The sequence below is a fragment of the Centruroides sculpturatus genome, unplaced genomic scaffold, assembly GCF_000671375.1.
Source record: "Centruroides sculpturatus isolate CEXI.00-Female unplaced genomic scaffold, Cexi_2.0 scaffold14, whole genome shotgun sequence".
In the NCBI taxonomy this organism is placed as follows: domain Eukaryota; kingdom Metazoa; phylum Arthropoda; class Arachnida; order Scorpiones; family Buthidae; genus Centruroides; species Centruroides sculpturatus.
Window position 1 is genome coordinate 575,831 of NW_019384312.1, and position 17,022 is coordinate 592,852.

The following is a 17,022-nucleotide window of genomic DNA, read 5'->3' on the forward strand; positions in this document are numbered from 1 at the left end:
ATATATATACATATATATAATATATATATTTTTTTTCTTTAGAGATGTTCCGTCAAATTACAAAGTTTTATTTATGCATGGTGGAGGAACTGGACAATTTGCTGCCATTCCTCTCAACATATGTCCCGAAGGAAGTACGGTAGATTATTTTGTAACTGGTGGATGGTCAGCCAAAGCTGCTAAAGAAGCAGAAAAATATTGCAAAGTTAATAAAGTTCTTCCAAAAACAGATAAATATACAGGTGTGTTTAAATTTCTCTTTAAATATTGTATTCATTTGTTTTATTCACTTACTTTAAATATCAGATTTATAACTAAAAATATAGTTTGATGATAAAATTCAGAAAATACCATTACAAAAATTTGATTTAGTATTGAACTTTTCATAAATATATACACTACTTATATTTTGGTATACTATATGCTAATTTCCTTCACAGCATATAGTGTTTCTTTGATTTAAAGAAAATGGATGTTAATAACTTAAGAACTATTTTATTTTACAGCTTTTCAGTTTGAATAGAACAGCCAAATATTTATTTAATTTTTCTTTATAAGAATACTTTATTTTTTGAGAGATGATCATTTTCTTTACATGATTTCTTAATTTATTATACAATATCTTTCAACAGAAAGAAATAAATCTGGAGTTGGAGATCAATGTCATAGTAAATTATCTAAAAATTATCAGCTTAACATTGTCATCTAATACAGTTGAACTTTGATTTAGTGCCACTATTCATCTCTGAAGATGGTGCTAAATCTGAAGTATCTCAAACAAGCTTTATATAGTAGTGATGTCTATACATGAGTTTGGGGAGCATCAGTCAGTGCTGTGTCTTCGTTACTAACTTATTTCTTTTTTATAGGCTAGGTGTAATTCATTGAACTTTTTAAATAATTATTCGAGAGAATTGTGTAACTTTTGTGTTGAGAAAGAAATTATAAATGCCTGGTATATTTTGGCTAAATGTGGATGTATTAGTGCTTTGTGAAAAAATTTTTGTTTGCGAAGTTCTTATCAGGGGCATGATTACTCTACTATAAATTTGGCATTATTGCTGTGTTGTTTGGGAGCATCTGTCAGTGCTGTGTTTTTGTTACTAACTTATTTCTTTTTATAGGTAAGCAATTTGCTTATTTTTGGTTGTTTTATTTTTATTTATTGGTATTTTGTATTCTATTGACAGATGCTCTCAAACTTTAAACTTGAGGTTTAAAATTAAAATGTAATAATTAAACTTAAATTTAAATTATTACTTATATAATTTACTATTGTGTAATTTTTGTTTGTGATCTTACATTCATTGTATCAAAACGTTTTGTTTTTTGGGAGACGGTATTGCTCCCTGCATCAAGGTGTGTATCCAGTATACATAATAAATAAATAAATATACATGAGTTTGAGTATGAAAGTCATATATGATTTGGTTATGATAGTTAAATTTGCAATTATGAATTGTAAATAATGATGCTGAATGGCTCTTTATGTAATATATTTATGGGAAATCTGTTCACAAGTATTCATAAGCATTTTGATAGTAGGAGATTAGAGAAAGAAGATTAGACAATTGCTGTATTAAGTTTGAATATATATTACTTTCAGCTTAAGCATTTCATTGGTTTAAATTTATTGGTAGCAATTAGCAACAGTTTATAACATTTTGTACATAATATTTCCTGTCTTGTCATTTATCTGTATATGCAGCTCAGATTGAAGCAGTTGGGACCTTATCAGAGCTGTACATCATGTCCAAAGTAGTAAAAATGTCAAAGGAACCTTCATGAAAATATAAAATATAAATTTTCGTCTACAAGTACGTATCTTCTAATATCAGGACTTATTATACTGCCTTTACAGATAATGCTACAGAGCTTCACAGAAAACAATTTTTTATTTTATTTAATATACCTGGACACATACATAATTTTGCGTTTCGGACACTTTTGTCCCTCCTCAGCAGGTATTTTAGTAGAATATTCTATATAAATTAAAAACAATAAAATAAATTTTAAAATTACATTTAACGTTTACCAACAAACTTATTAATAAAATTCTTACAATTTTCAGACTTTTTTCTTTTGTTTTTAACCATACTGGACATTCAATTTTAACCAACAAAAACATTATTATTGTAAACTTAAGCCTGTATTAAACAAATTATTATATTAATATTTTACATTATATCTGTTTTTTTTTACATTTATTTACTATTTTTTACAACTTGCATCTCTTTCTGTTCAATTTAACTAACTCCTCGTTTCAACTTCTTTCGATTGTTCTTTTTATCTTTCAGACACGCCCCTTCCTCTATAATTCTTCACCATGGTTCGTGCATTTCACTACCAGTATTACTATTTATTCTGTTATTTTGTCTAATTATATTAATATGTTCATAAAGTTCTCTTTGTAATTATTCTTTTCTTTTTTCCTTATTTTTATTGAATTTAATACTATTTCACAGCCTGTGGTATTAGTGCTCCGCTACTACTGAATTTGCATAATTTTTCTTGATTGCTCGGATGTGTTCATTTATTCTTATTTTTCTTTTTGTTTCCCCTATATATATTTTTTCTGGTTTACAATTACAATTAAAAGAATACACCACTCCTTTTTCTTCTAATATGTCATATTTTCCTTCATTTCTATAACATAAATGGTTTTTTGTTGTATTTACTTTTTCCAGTATTAGATTAATTCTACTGTTAAATACTTTTTTAATCTAATTTTAGATTAAACACATTAATTAGATTTTTAAACAAATTTTAGATAAACACAACAAATAAAAGTGTCCAAAACGCAAAATTATGTATGTGTCCAGGTATATTAAATAAAATAAAAAATTGTTTTCTGTGAAACTCTGTAGCATTATCTGTAAAGCCAGTATAATAAGTCCTGATATTAGAATATACGTACTTGTGTGGCTGTCCGCCATTTTGTATATACATAGTTATNGCAAAATTATGTATGTGTCCAGGTATATTAAATAAAATAAAAAATTGTTTTCTGTGAAACTCTGTAGCATTATCTGTAAAGCCAGTATAATAAGTCCTGATATTAGAATATACGTACTTGTGTGGCTGTCCGCCATTTTGTATATACATAGTTATAGTATTTAGATTTAGAATTTTTTGTTCTTTCCTTTCCTTCTTCTTCTTTCTACTAATGACCATTTCCGGTCATCCGACAGGAGCGGGAAATTTGTGGGTCCTGATTGGTGGCTTATCGACGTGAACAGGGAGGGGCCCTGTCCGTGGGGTACAGAAGGAGAACAAAGGGGTGAGAAAGACACTTTTTGCCCGGGCGACGAAGAGAGAGGTTGCAAAAGTATCGTCGGGACATTAAGTCGGACCTCTAGGACAAAGAACGAGCCGAACGTGCTGAGTATCGAGTAGTCCTAAAAGAAAGGAAAGGGACTAGTGACTTGCCCAATAAGAAATAGTGGCCCACAAAACCCAAGTGACAATTATCATACCAGGAATGTTGGATATTCCAATGTCGATCGACAAAATCCCCACAATCATCAGAAACCACAATCAGGACCTCCTGTGCTAAATACCGGTATACTTTTCCTTCCTTCATTTTCCTCTCCTTAGTATAGTGTTAGATTTAGTTAGCTATAAGTTAGTTATAAGTTAGTAATTAGAATCCGTATCGTGAGAACAACTCATTGTAAGAATCCGAACGAGAACAGAGACTTGTTATATATATCTACCTGTATGTGTGTCTCTGACGGGCATCACTGTATTACCTGTTAGTTCTGATCATAATAAACTATTGTTTAGTTAGTATTTGTTGGAATAATTGTCTCGTACAACATTAACCTTTCACACTTGTAGACGAAAATTTATATTTTAGTAAGTTAAGGACATTGAGGCATTTTAATTGAACCTTCATGAAGTTTACACTATTTTTGAAGCTCCTCAAAAATAATGTAAAATTTAAAAGTGAAAACTCCAGAACTATTTCTCAAAACAGTGCTAAAAATCAAATGTTTTCCACTTTACCAGAGATGGCTAAAAGCTCACAAAACTTGCACTGACTACTTCTGGGACATAATTGGAGTTGCACTGCACACTCCCTTAAACCTATCACATATTTAAAGGTTGAGTTTTGGTGGCCAAATCTCTTAAAGAGTCATATGTAGACCATCATTTCCTTTGACTTTTTTACTCCTATGGGCATGGTCTACACCAGCTACTACATTCAGAATTGCATTTGTTATATTACCCAATTTGACTTATGTTCTTGTCTCACTATTATTAATTAATTATCTGAGCACTATAAATAGCTCTTGCTAGGACTTATCATACACTATTGAGAAATCACTTAGAGACTGGTAAACATTAAACATTTATTTGTAACTGTGGCAACATGCTAGGAGAATGAGAAAATTTCTATTATTCTCCTAATGTATTGCCATAGTTAATATTTAATGTTCATTAGTCTCTAAGCGATTTCTCAATAGTGTGTGATAAGTCCTAGCAAGAGCTAACTCAGATAAATAACACAATCTGATATTAAATAACTGCTGACAATTGTCTATAAACTAGGCCAAATATGTTTGAGTATATCAATATTTAAGGTGGTGGTTTATTCTTATAAACTAAATTACAGCATAGATAGCATATTGTAGTGTCTCGGATATACCAGGATATACAGAGTCTGTGTGAAAGAGTAATGTAATGAGGACTTCACAAATTTTAGATAAACACAACAAAGTCAGGTTTATTAAAAACACACAGCCATAGACTACAGCTGGTATCTTTGACTTGTATACATGTATTATCACAGCCAATTAGTATGGTTACTTAACAAAGAGAACAATACCGATCAGAGTATTAAGGTGAATTCCTGTTTTAAATAATTACATTTATATAAAGGATGACAAACGCATGCTGTTGCATTTCTTCTCGGTTAATTTTTTTGTAGACGATTGTCTCATTCAACACACAGTAGTCTGTTGATCAAAACGTGATCACCCACATGTCTAGCAAATCTTGAGCATGATCCACACTTCCTATACTCGTATATAATGATTTCTTGAAGATAAATTCGGATTCCTTCGCCTTGATCGAACTGTTCCTTCTTCAGCTGTTCTCTCCAAGGTCCACCTTATTACACCTTCTCCTTTCCTTGTCCAGACAGGAGCTTGGAAGCCAGAAAAAAGTCCTCAAGCATGGGAAGCAGTTGAATTTATCTCCCACCATCCAGGAATGCCATTTTAGCATGTGACCACCCTTTGAACCAATTGGCAGATTCAGATCGGTCCAGCAAAGGAAAGGTGATACCAGGAAACCAGACAGAAGACAACACGAAATATTATACAAAAAGTAGCACCCGATACAAAATTAACAGAAACCTGCTTACATACTCAAATAACATATAAACATACAAAATAACAATATATAACACAGTAGCATAGCACTACAATGGCACTACAATNCTTTTGTTGACACATCGGACGCAATGACAACAATTTCGGTTTTCCTCCGATTGTCGTTCATCATCTCCTTTCGTTGCTTTCTGTGCGTCTTTCCCAGTGTGACGGCTGTGATCATCCTGCACGCGTATTTGGGGGAAAATTTTCTTAATCTTAAATTTGATTATATAAACTACTCAACCTTTGACAAATTCATCAGTGTTTCATTCGTGACAATGTTGTTTTTCCGTACAAAATTTTTTTTCTTTTTTTTTCAGTTCTACAGTTTTGAACTTGAAAAACGCGTTTCTATCCTGAACATTCAGAATCCACAATGAACCTTTTTTTTTTTACAGATGTGAGTTCATTTCGCGACAATTCTGTTCTCCCGAACGTTTGTATGTAACACATTTTTTTTTTTTTTGCATGGTGACCTCTCCCCTCAGAAGAGCTCACCATTTACATTGAGTAAATAGCCCGACGGNGACAGGAGCTTGGAAGCCAGAAAAAAGTCCTCAAGCATGGGAAGCAGTTGAATTTATCTCCCACCATCCAGGAATGCCATTTTAGCATGTGACCACCCTTTGAACCAATTGGCAGATTCAGATCGGTCCAGCAAAGGAAAGGTGATACCAGGAAACCAGACAGAAGACAACACGAAATATTATACAAAAAGTAGCACCCGATACAAAATTAACAGAAACCTGCTTACATACTCAAATAACATATAAACATACAAAATAACAATATATAACACAGTAGCATAGCACTACAATGTAATATATTACCCATCAATAAGAAATTTAAATAATATACTTATATTTAACTGAGACATTTAGATTTTCAATAAATCAATAACATTAAAAATATTTAATTCATAAAAATAAAATCTATAAAAGGAAAAAATATTCAAAATATGAAAATATTAATAAATTTTGTGAACTCCAATAAAGTAGATTTTTAAATTTAAGAAATTTGAGTTTTATTCATTATTTATTTGAAAACATTAACAACTAATCATTAAAATCTGTTACATTTAAGACATTGTATATATATTGTGATGTTATAAAATATAAAGGATTGAAATGAACAAAGACTTTTTCAGTGACTTTTTTAAAATTTAATTATAAAATTTATTGATAATAAGAGTTTAATTCTTTCCTTAAATTTTAATGTTGTCACTCAGGAATTGCCGATCCAAGTACTTGGAAACTCAGTCCCAATGCAGCTTATGTATATTATTGTGCTAATGAAACAATACATGGTAAGCTATATTGTGATTTTGTAAGTTATTGATTTTTTTTCACTTTGAATTATTTGTAATTTTTTTTTTTTTTATCAAATAGGTGTAGAATTTCATTCAATCCCTGAAATATCTCCAAGCATACCTCTTATTTGTGATATGTCATCAAATATTTTCACAAAACCAGTAGATGTTTCTAAGGTAATAAACAGGATAATTAAAAATAAATTTTTAATATTGATAATTTTCAATTCTTACATCAGTACTTCACTAAGATTCTCAATCATTAGTTGTTACTAATTTGGTAAAATTACTGATATTTGTTTGTTTCAAACTATGGACTGCTAATGCACTTAAATTCAAGTTTCAAATATTATGGGATTCTGAGATACGATAAATCTGAGTTCAATTTTTTTTTTTCAAAACATAAATGATGTTATATGAAAATTCCTAAAATATAAATATTTACTGAAAAATAGCATTTCAGTTACCCCTGTACCTCTTTGTAAACCACGTTTATGGTACTGCCTTTCGGGGCTAAGACTTTTTAAGCTTTAATCCTCTCCCTCTCCCCCACGGGGGAATTTTGAAAAATCCCTTCTTAGTGTGCATTTTCATGACATATCCTAACTGTGTACCAAATTTCATCTCTTTAGGTTTAGCAGTTTGTTCTGGGCAATGATGAATCATTCAGTCAGGACATGTAATTTTATATATATTATGCATTTGGTTTTATTTATGCATATGGGTATAAATATTTATTTAATGAGAAATACTTTTAAAAATACTTTACATCATAAGAATTCAATGTGAGGTATGAGCTTGCAAAGAGCTCATGCTTGCTTCTATGTTCGGATCCATATTGGAAATCACAAGCCGTAAGTCATCCTTTGTCTGTATTAGGTAATAATATAGACAATTGTTTTCGTAAAAAAAATATATGCTATTTTTATAAATAATATAATTTCATTTCACTGTTTTACTAGTACCTGATACTTGTTGAAGAAAAAGCCTTATATTTTTTATTATCAAATAAATAGTGAGGTTGAGGCCGAAGTTTTAAATGCAAAAACATGTATGTCGGACCTTCAGCGCCGCTTCCCTGTAAGCCTAGAAGTTTGACAATGGTGTTTGGAATGTCAAGCATGATTTCACTGACTATCCAAACACCATTATCAAATTTCTAGACTTACAGGAAAGTGGTGCTGAACGTCCGACATATATGTTTTTACATTTAAAACTTCGGCCTCAACCTCGCTAATTTCTTTGAATTTGCTTTGTGCACCACTGCTCTAGGGGACCTGGGATAGAATCCAGGAAGATTGAAAAACCCCAGGAATTTTTCAGGGATATGTCAGGGATATGTCCTGGATATGTCAGGCCCTATCTCTCATTATGTTCTTGCCCCATTCTGGCTTGACCAAACCCATGATAGGCTTGTAAAAAGGTCCTCTTAATGCTCACACAGTAGAGTAAAGAATATATAAACCAAACAAAAATAAATAATAGCTTATAAATTCCATTATATAATATATATACTTTTATTGCACTTAATTCTAAAATTTCTATAACAAAAAAGATCTCAGAAAGTTTATATATGCTTTATTGTTCATATTTTTTATATTGTAATTGCAATTACAGTTCAAATCAATTTCAAATTAATTTAATTTTCTAAAATACTAATTTCTATTATTTCAAATTCTATATTTGGTTTTTCTAAGTAAAAAGTATGTTGAATATTTAAAATATGTTTTTATATTTCAGTATGGAATTATATTTGCTGGTGCGCAAAAAAATATAGGAGCTGCTGGTGTCACACTTGTTATAGTGAGAGATGATTTAATCGGTAAAACAAGAACAGTCTGTCCATCAATCTTAGAATATAAAGTGAATGCAGAAAATAAGTCATTATATAATACGCCAGCAACGTTTAGGTGAGATTCTTTAAATGTTACTCAAAATATATAACAGAAATAATTGGTGTGAAGGAAATCATTTTTTGAGAGACTAATAATATAAAAACAAGAAAAAGGTGGCATTAAAGCAATGGAGAGAAACAGTATTCGAAAATCGAAATTAGTTTATGACACCATAAAAGAATCAAAAGGATTTTATTAGTAAGTTTTAAATATAATGTATTGTAAGAAGTTTGAATTGTCTATTAAGTCAAATGTTATGACAAATCTAGGTCAAATTGGATCAAGTAACCCATAAAGATGTCAGATAAAACATTCCTATTTATTTGGAATATTCAGGGCTATTTTTCAGCCAAAATATGCAGATATGCCATACTGATAGTTGCTGAGTATAGTGTATACTGTGTGTTCAGTTACCATTTATGCATACTAGAAGTAATTATTTTAGGAAAAAAGTACTGGTTATATAATAAGAATTATTAAATATGATTGAAATTTTAATATCTAACTACAGTTCACATTAATCTAACTCAGAGGTTCTCAATCTTTTTGAGGTGTGAAACACTATCCATATACTTTTTATTACACAAAGCATTAGCATCAATATAAGCAAAAATCAATTAAGTAATTCAATGTTTACTATTTTCATGAAACAACAAATCAATAAACTGATAGTTTATTATTTTAATCAATACAGTAAACATGGAATTGTCTACGAATAAAGTAATATGCTTTAATACATTGAAATAAATTTGCAAGAAAAACTTTAAAATCTCTTTTTCATGAACACTCAAGACAAATTTGCAGAACATGGGTTGAGAACTGATGATTTAACTAGTGTAAAGGTAATTAACCACTGATGTAATTAAATTAAATACTTCAGTAATTTATTTCTAAATTATAAATTTAATACAGTGGTCCCATCAAAAGTGCCCAATTTGATTGACCATTAAATTTTTATAGCCAAAAGATATACAGTAGAACCTCGATTATCCGGACTAATTGGGGATGAAGGTAGTCCGGATAAGAAAAAATCCGGATAATCGAAACAAACACTTTAATTTGTCTTTTAATGATAATACAACACGTTTTCTTTTCGATGACATATCGGCAATATTAAAAGTAAATACTGTATTTAAATCGTGATCAAATTTTCAAGAAACAAACATTCATATTGAATTTGGACTACTACTGACCAACGCTAACAGACTACCTACTGTTTAAAAGGCCCTCTAGTGGCGCAAGAAGACGGATTTTATAAAATAAAAAGCAGTTGAAACTGCAGTTTTATGAATAAAAATTTGATAAACTATTTATCGTTTTATGACGAGTAAAATTTTTTCGTCGCGTTCGCGGCTTTTAAGTAATGCATAAACCTTCGAGGCGCGAGGCCCTTCGGACCGCCAGGCATAGGCGGTGGCCCACGTCGTCCATGCCTTACGCCGCCCTTGGTCATAGAAATGATGTAATTTGAATATAAATTATTTATAAATACGTATGTCAAGTTATATTTTTATTACTACGTAAAATATATTTAAGAGTTTACGACCACTGTGATGGCTGAGACGTTGTTGAAACAAAAAAAGTTATGCATTCCATCATGAACATAAACAGTGTCGTAATTCGCCAAGTGCAAATCAGCAAATTCGTAAAATTTTTGTTTATTTTGAACAATCCGGATAATCGAAAATCCGGATAATGGAGGTCCGGATAATGGAGGTTCTACTGTAATTTCACCAAAGATTTTATATGAAAAAAAACTTGCTAAATTTCATTGAAAAATCAATACATGTCTGAGTTTTTCTCTCATATAAAATCTTTGGTACAATTACCTGCTATGCATGCTGCAGCATGTCCTTTCCCACAGCGGCAATGGCTACAGTGATGTGCTCCCGAAGGTCTCTGATCAAAGTTGCATAAACCATATTTTCACATAACCCCCACAGAAAGAAATCTAAGGTGGTCAGATCAAGAGATCTTGACGGCCATGCTATAAGCCATACTAAACCACACTCTGCTGTTTCTCCTGTGGCGAAGACATGACTGAACAATAATGCTCAGATTCAACTTCTGCACCATCTTGCAGAATGAAAAAATCTCTATAAAACCTGATGAGTTTTCTCATCAGATGCCATTTGTTGCTTTTATATATCTTAAACCATTCATTTTTTTTAATGGAGAATTAAAATTGGGTACTTTAGAGCAGAACATCCTATATATTGTTAATAATAACAAAAACAAAGACTATATTATACAAAAACAAAAATATATTGTTATTATATATTAATTTGGCATCCTATTGATTACATCCTATATATTGTTATATAATAGTATAAAAAGTAATTAAATTACTTTTTTGATTACCTATATTTAAAATTGTTAATTATTTCCCTGCAGTCTTTATGTTTGTGGTTTGGTATTAAAGTGGATTAAAGAAAAAGGTGGCATTGAAGCAATGGAGAGAAACAGCATTCGAAAATCGAAATTAGTTTATGACACCATAAAAGAATCAAAAGGATTTTATTAGTAAGTTTTAAATTTGTAGTTAAATTGATAAACTAGTTTATGCTGGAGGGTTCTTTCAGATTAATAAAGAATTGTTGATTCCTAGAAGAACATTTTTTGTTTTACTCTATCCACAACTAAGCTATTTAAATTTTTCTATAGTTTTAGTCTTGAAACATATTCATTTTAATTATACTGTAATACAATGATGAGAATAAAAATTAACCAAATGATTATATTTTCAAAATTATCAAGCTCTCATATTGAAGAAACAGCACGTAGTAGGATGACAATTCCATTTAGAGTCGGTGGTCCCAATGGAAATGACGACTTAGAAAAGAAATTTTTAGCAGAAGCTCAGAAGAGAGGAATGTCTGGTCTTAAAGGACATAGGTAAATTATTGTTAACTATTGATTTTTATTTGATTGCAATAGTGTTGATATTTGGCCAAATACCATATCTTATAGTTTTTCACATAGTTCTGACTATATGAAAAACTAATAATATATACTACTATAATTAATTAGTTTATGATAACTTGGGGTATACAGTAGAACCTCGATTATCCGCCCTAATTGGGGACTGGGGTTGGTCGGATAATTGAAAAGTCGGATAACCGAAAAGTATGAAAAAATCCATTATTAGTGTAGTATATTATTATATCCCATGTAATTAGTATATTAGTATATCGCTATTAACCTATTTTGCGTTGAATTTTCATCGATGTTAAGCCTAACAAAAATTTTTTAAAATAATAATCGTCGCTATTGTATCGTTAAAAATTAGAAAATTAAGCTTCGTTTAAATACTGGCTCCCTTTCATGGTCGAATGAGTGTTGCCAGCTAAAACACGTAAAAATAATATTAAAGTAGCCAAGACATAGCCAAATATTGTAGCGCCACATCACTAGCGGACATTTGAAATTTGCCGACTAGGACGGTCGGTTAACCGAGGGGTCGGTTGATCGGGGGGCGGATAATCGAGGTTCTACTGTACTTTCTTTTAAGGATAGTTTCTCCTTTGATGCAATAGTTAGTGTTTTTTTTCATGATCACTCTATGGTTGTTTTGGTTTACAGTTTAGTTTTTTACTTTGTTTCAGGATCTTTTGAATTGTTTTTAGTGTTATTACTGTACACATACACACAGATATATTTAAATATAATATATTGTCATATGGCTAAAATGAAAAGCTTAATATTGAAATAATACTGCATTAAAATAATAATTTTATTAATGTAGCACAGTGTTTCTCAACCTCTAACGAATCGTTGCCCCTTTCAATAAAACCATTACGTAGTATTGCCCCCTTCACTTCAAAATTCCGATGCCGAGGGCCAAGGCTAATGCCAAATTTGTACTGCATTGAATAGACTAGTGACTAGTATAATGTTATTTGTTTAATTATTTTATGATATAACGAATAAAATATCTAATTATTCTTACTATAATGTTTTACTATATCACCCAGAAATTTGTTTTTCGTCCCCCCAAAATATAAATTATTACTAATCACCCCTCAACATGGAAAAACGCCCACATGGGGGCATTAGCGCACTCGTTGAGAAACACTGATGTAACACTTCAGTTCCTTTTAAAACAAACTTTGCTTTGAGCCAAAACATTGAAATACATTCCATACAGTAGAGAAGCTATGAGAGATCATTTTACAGCTGATTTATGAAATTGAGATTGAATAAAAATCAACTTTAATTAATATTAAACATAATAATTAGATACTTGTAAAGAACTATTCAAGTATGTTGATATTACAAGAAGTTTTATGAATATAGTTATAAAATTTACATAGTAATATAGTAAAATATTAAATGGTGTGAGATATATGGATGAAATATATGGGTAATGTCCCACATCCATAAAATGATAATTGTGCAGTAGTTGTTTCAATTACAAAAATATCTTTATTTATGATATGGGACATTATTATACAAAAGAACAAGATCAGAAGTGTATCCTATAAATTTGAAAGATTTCTAAAAGTTCTGCAATTTTATTGATGAATTAATTTAGTCCCATATTTATTTAAATAAAACTAAAACCTGAAAATGTTATATTATCTCTGAAAATAGTTTGTGTCTATGAATCTGATGCCATTAAATTTAAGTAATGTCATAATGACATTTTTAGGCCAATATTTGTAATAGTGAATACCTAAAAAGTTAACTTATCTCAATCTCACTATTCTATTATAGTAATGTCATAAATACTTGAATGAAAATTCCATAAAAAGTTGCATCACTGAGAATCATTATGAGTGAGATGCGAGCTTTGAATAGTGTTGATCCCTAAGAACCTAATATAGAAAATGAAGTGATTTCTGACTTCAGCTTTATGAAAGACAATGATATAAAAAATTTAATCAACTTGCAATAAATTTGTCTCAAGTTCTCTATTTTTTAAAAAGAAAACAAATCCATGATTCAGAATACAGAAATTAGGATGCATCTTAGATTTGATGATGTCTTATATTTGAATAAATATAGAATATTTATCACAATTACAGTTAGAAATATCATGTATATGACATAAGATTTCCTCTCCATTTAACAGTTGAACCAAAAACGTCAAATAAATTACATAAAAATTATTTTGATCATAATCAATTAAATAGGTTTTTTCAAAAATACATTAACGCTTACAAGGAGAGTGTTCCTAATTACTATGCATAATAATAGTGTAAAATGTTCAACGCAGAAAGGAAAAACACATAAAAGTGTTTACCAATTAAAACAAGTTTAATTTTGCGATGAAATTTATATATATACAGATTAGGTGTGGATTCCCGCTGTCTCCTTTTTGACGTTTCCAACAATCCTCAATGAACAGATATAACAGTAAACCGGTAGTTAACTCCTCTATAACTACCTCCCGACAATTAATTTACACGCATGAGCCTTAACCTACTTAAAACTAATAGATAGAATAGGAATAAAGGGAAATGAGAAGGATCAAAGGACAGAAGGGTACCCAAATTTCCAGTGACGGTTCTCAACCGTTCCTCATCGCAGCTTCCCACGCTCATGTGTTCTCTTCTTAAAACAACCAGGCTCCTTTTGGGGTTTTCCTCCAGATTTGTCAACCGGATTCTCCTATCAATCCATTCCTTACGGCCCCTTTCTACAGTGCTCTCTGATTTCCAATTCACGAGCTTGCTACCGCATGTCTATCTCTCTTCGAGTCCGGTCTCAGAATAATTCTGGAATATCTCGTTTTCCCCTCCAGCCTCGTTGCTGTCTATTGTTCTAACCTTACCCCCTGATGGGTTAGGGGTGAGTTGAGTTCTCGGAAGTCTGAGACAAAGGAACAAAGAAATCGGAAAGAATTATTATTCTACAGAAATAGAATTTAAATTAAAACTAAACTATACAGAATAATATAAAAAAGAAAAAATAAACAGGCGTGTAGCCACAGTAGCACTGTAATTTATCATGTAGAAAAAACTATACAGAGAACATCCTGCTATTACAAATCTAGCACAAGTTACTTCTATATTAATGTTTTAACATGTTTTTGAAATACTCAATAACTATGAATAGTATATAATATAATGTTTATTTATATAAACATCAACAACTCATAGCCCGAGTAGTAAATACATCACCAAACGATCGCCTAAATATCGGGCTATAATATGGCTAATTAAATGATTGGAATAAAGTAATTTGACACTAGAGGTAGACGTTAGGCGCCATCTCTTAATTAAATTAATAATTAAAATTAAATAAATAAATCAATAAATAAATTCTGGGCCAGTTCTTTTATTCTAGAAGATTCTAAATTTATTTATTGATTTATTTATTTAATTTTAATTATTAATTTAATTAAGAGATGGCGCCTAACGTCTACCTCTAGTGTCAAATTACTTTATTCCAATCATTTAATTAGCCATATTATAGCCCGATATTTAGGCGATCGTTTGGTGATGTATAATGTTTATTGTTTAGAATGAATTATTTTAACTATTTTTTAAATCATGAATATTTCAAAATAACTCAACTTTTTCTGTATATTTCACAGATCAGTAGGAGGTATACGAATTGCAGTATTCAATGCTATGTCTATAGAAGAAACGCAGCAACTTATTTCATTTATGAAGGACTTTGCATCAGAACATAACCATTAAATTTGAAAAATTTTAGTTTGTTTTTGAACTTATTTTTTAAAACATTCCAGCTTTATTTGATTTTTATACACGCTTCCTCGACTAATACAAAATTTGATTTTAAACCAATTTGAACATAATTCTAAATTGCTGTAAAATTAAATTGAATTAATTATTAATTCAATTACTTGCATTATCTTGAGTCTGTATGCGGCAATCTTTTTTTTAAAGTAGATATTGCTGATATGGAATCATTTTTTAAAAATTAATTAATATATGTTAATCTTAAAAGATTTTTATTTACCTTGTATATAAAGTAATAAAATTCTATGCAATATTTTCAGATTAAATTCTGTTATTTGCATGTATAATTTGTTTTTTTTTATACCTTTTGATACAAAGAAAGACACTCAAAAAATATAATTTCCTGTAAATATTTATTTTAAGGAATAATTTTTAAAAATGTCAATTTAAATTGACTATAATTTTTTTACTTATTGGTATTAGTCTAGGGTGAGATGTGTATTAAAAAAAATTTACTTTTGATGTATAAAATATTCCGTTAAAATATTGTAATTTTTTAAAGTTTTTTAAAAATATTTTTTAAATTTTATATGAAGAAATTTGATTAATTAAATAAACTGCTATAATCTAAAATAAAATGTAGTGTTTGATTTTACTGAAGATAAATTTAATAATTTAAATAGTTTCCAGTATATTACTAATGCCAAACAAACTGCCGAATGCTGCAACAAAGCAAATTTAGTGACAATACTGCCTACCTGTAGCCAAATTACTTTATATCTAATCATTAAATTAGCCTTGTTACAACCCAATGAATAATCTAGCAGCTTTTTTGGCATTTGTAATTGTTTGATATACGTTTTCAGTATATATTTGACTAAAAATTAGAGGTAAGGAATGACTTAATTCTATAATTGCATAATCATTAAACCAAAAGATTTTTATGCTTGTGTTAAGTCTGTTAATGATGATACTGTTATTTATTGCTCTCAGAATTAACATTATTGTGCTTATTCCTGACAATAAGATTGCTTGAGAGAATGATTCACACAATAGCACACAATGAAGATAGATTTCCAGGCTTTATTAATTCTAAAGGATATTCATTTCAGACTATATATCCATTATTAGTGCTCTTTATTTTACATCTTAATGTAAAATAAAGAGCACTGATGACAGCTGTACATTCTGAAAATTATAATATGAGAAAGTAAACTAAACACAACACTTGTAAAATATGAATATTTTGATGTGTTATATGTTCTGTTTACTCACATTTAAAACAGATTTTAATGTCATTGACAGAGTTTTTCTCCTTATTTTTATAGTTATATTCCTAAAGGAATTAGGTTAATGCTAAAATATTTTTGAGTTGTGTTGTAAGATAATAAATTTTCATTCAACATGTTATTTGTTCATTACTTAATACAGTAGAACCTCAAACTCGGCCTAATGTGGACCGAAGGGTGGCCGAGTTTGTGAGAATGCCGGGTTATCGGGAATGGGATTAAAAAAAATAAGTACAAGTGTTTCCTCAAAAAATACTGTACTGTACTTGTATGTATTGTTTACTTGAGAATATAACAGAGAATAAACTGCCCAAATACCCTTAAACAAAGGAAAAGTACGTCCTTTATGAAGGCATAGAGCCTTTACTACATGAAAATGAAAATTAATGAATACACTGTGTACAGTAATTTACCTGATAAGACAGACCTCAGAAAAATACTTTATGAGAGCTTTTATACTTTTATAAAGCTGTCTATAATGAAAATTAATTAACTAAG

At 30.0% G+C, this 17,022-nt stretch overlaps 1 protein-coding gene across 1 annotated transcript in view; it reads left to right on the forward strand.

Annotated features, from left to right (window-relative positions):
• Nucleotides 1-15,506, forward strand: part of LOC111622108 (probable phosphoserine aminotransferase) — a 37,542-nt gene extending 22,036 nt beyond the window's left edge. Inside the window, exons 4-10 of the mRNA XM_023364428.1 lie at nucleotides 43-242; nucleotides 6,610-6,687; nucleotides 6,770-6,867; nucleotides 8,431-8,600; nucleotides 10,980-11,108; nucleotides 11,343-11,480; nucleotides 15,127-15,506. Of these exons, the coding sequence (XP_023220196.1) occupies nucleotides 43-242; nucleotides 6,610-6,687; nucleotides 6,770-6,867; nucleotides 8,431-8,600; nucleotides 10,980-11,108; nucleotides 11,343-11,480; nucleotides 15,127-15,232 (919 nt within the window). The 3' untranslated portion in view covers nucleotides 15,233-15,506. The remainder of the gene's footprint in view (nucleotides 1-42; nucleotides 243-6,609; nucleotides 6,688-6,769; nucleotides 6,868-8,430; nucleotides 8,601-10,979; nucleotides 11,109-11,342; nucleotides 11,481-15,126) is intronic.
• The last annotated feature ends 1,516 nt before the right edge of the window (nucleotides 15,507-17,022 follow it).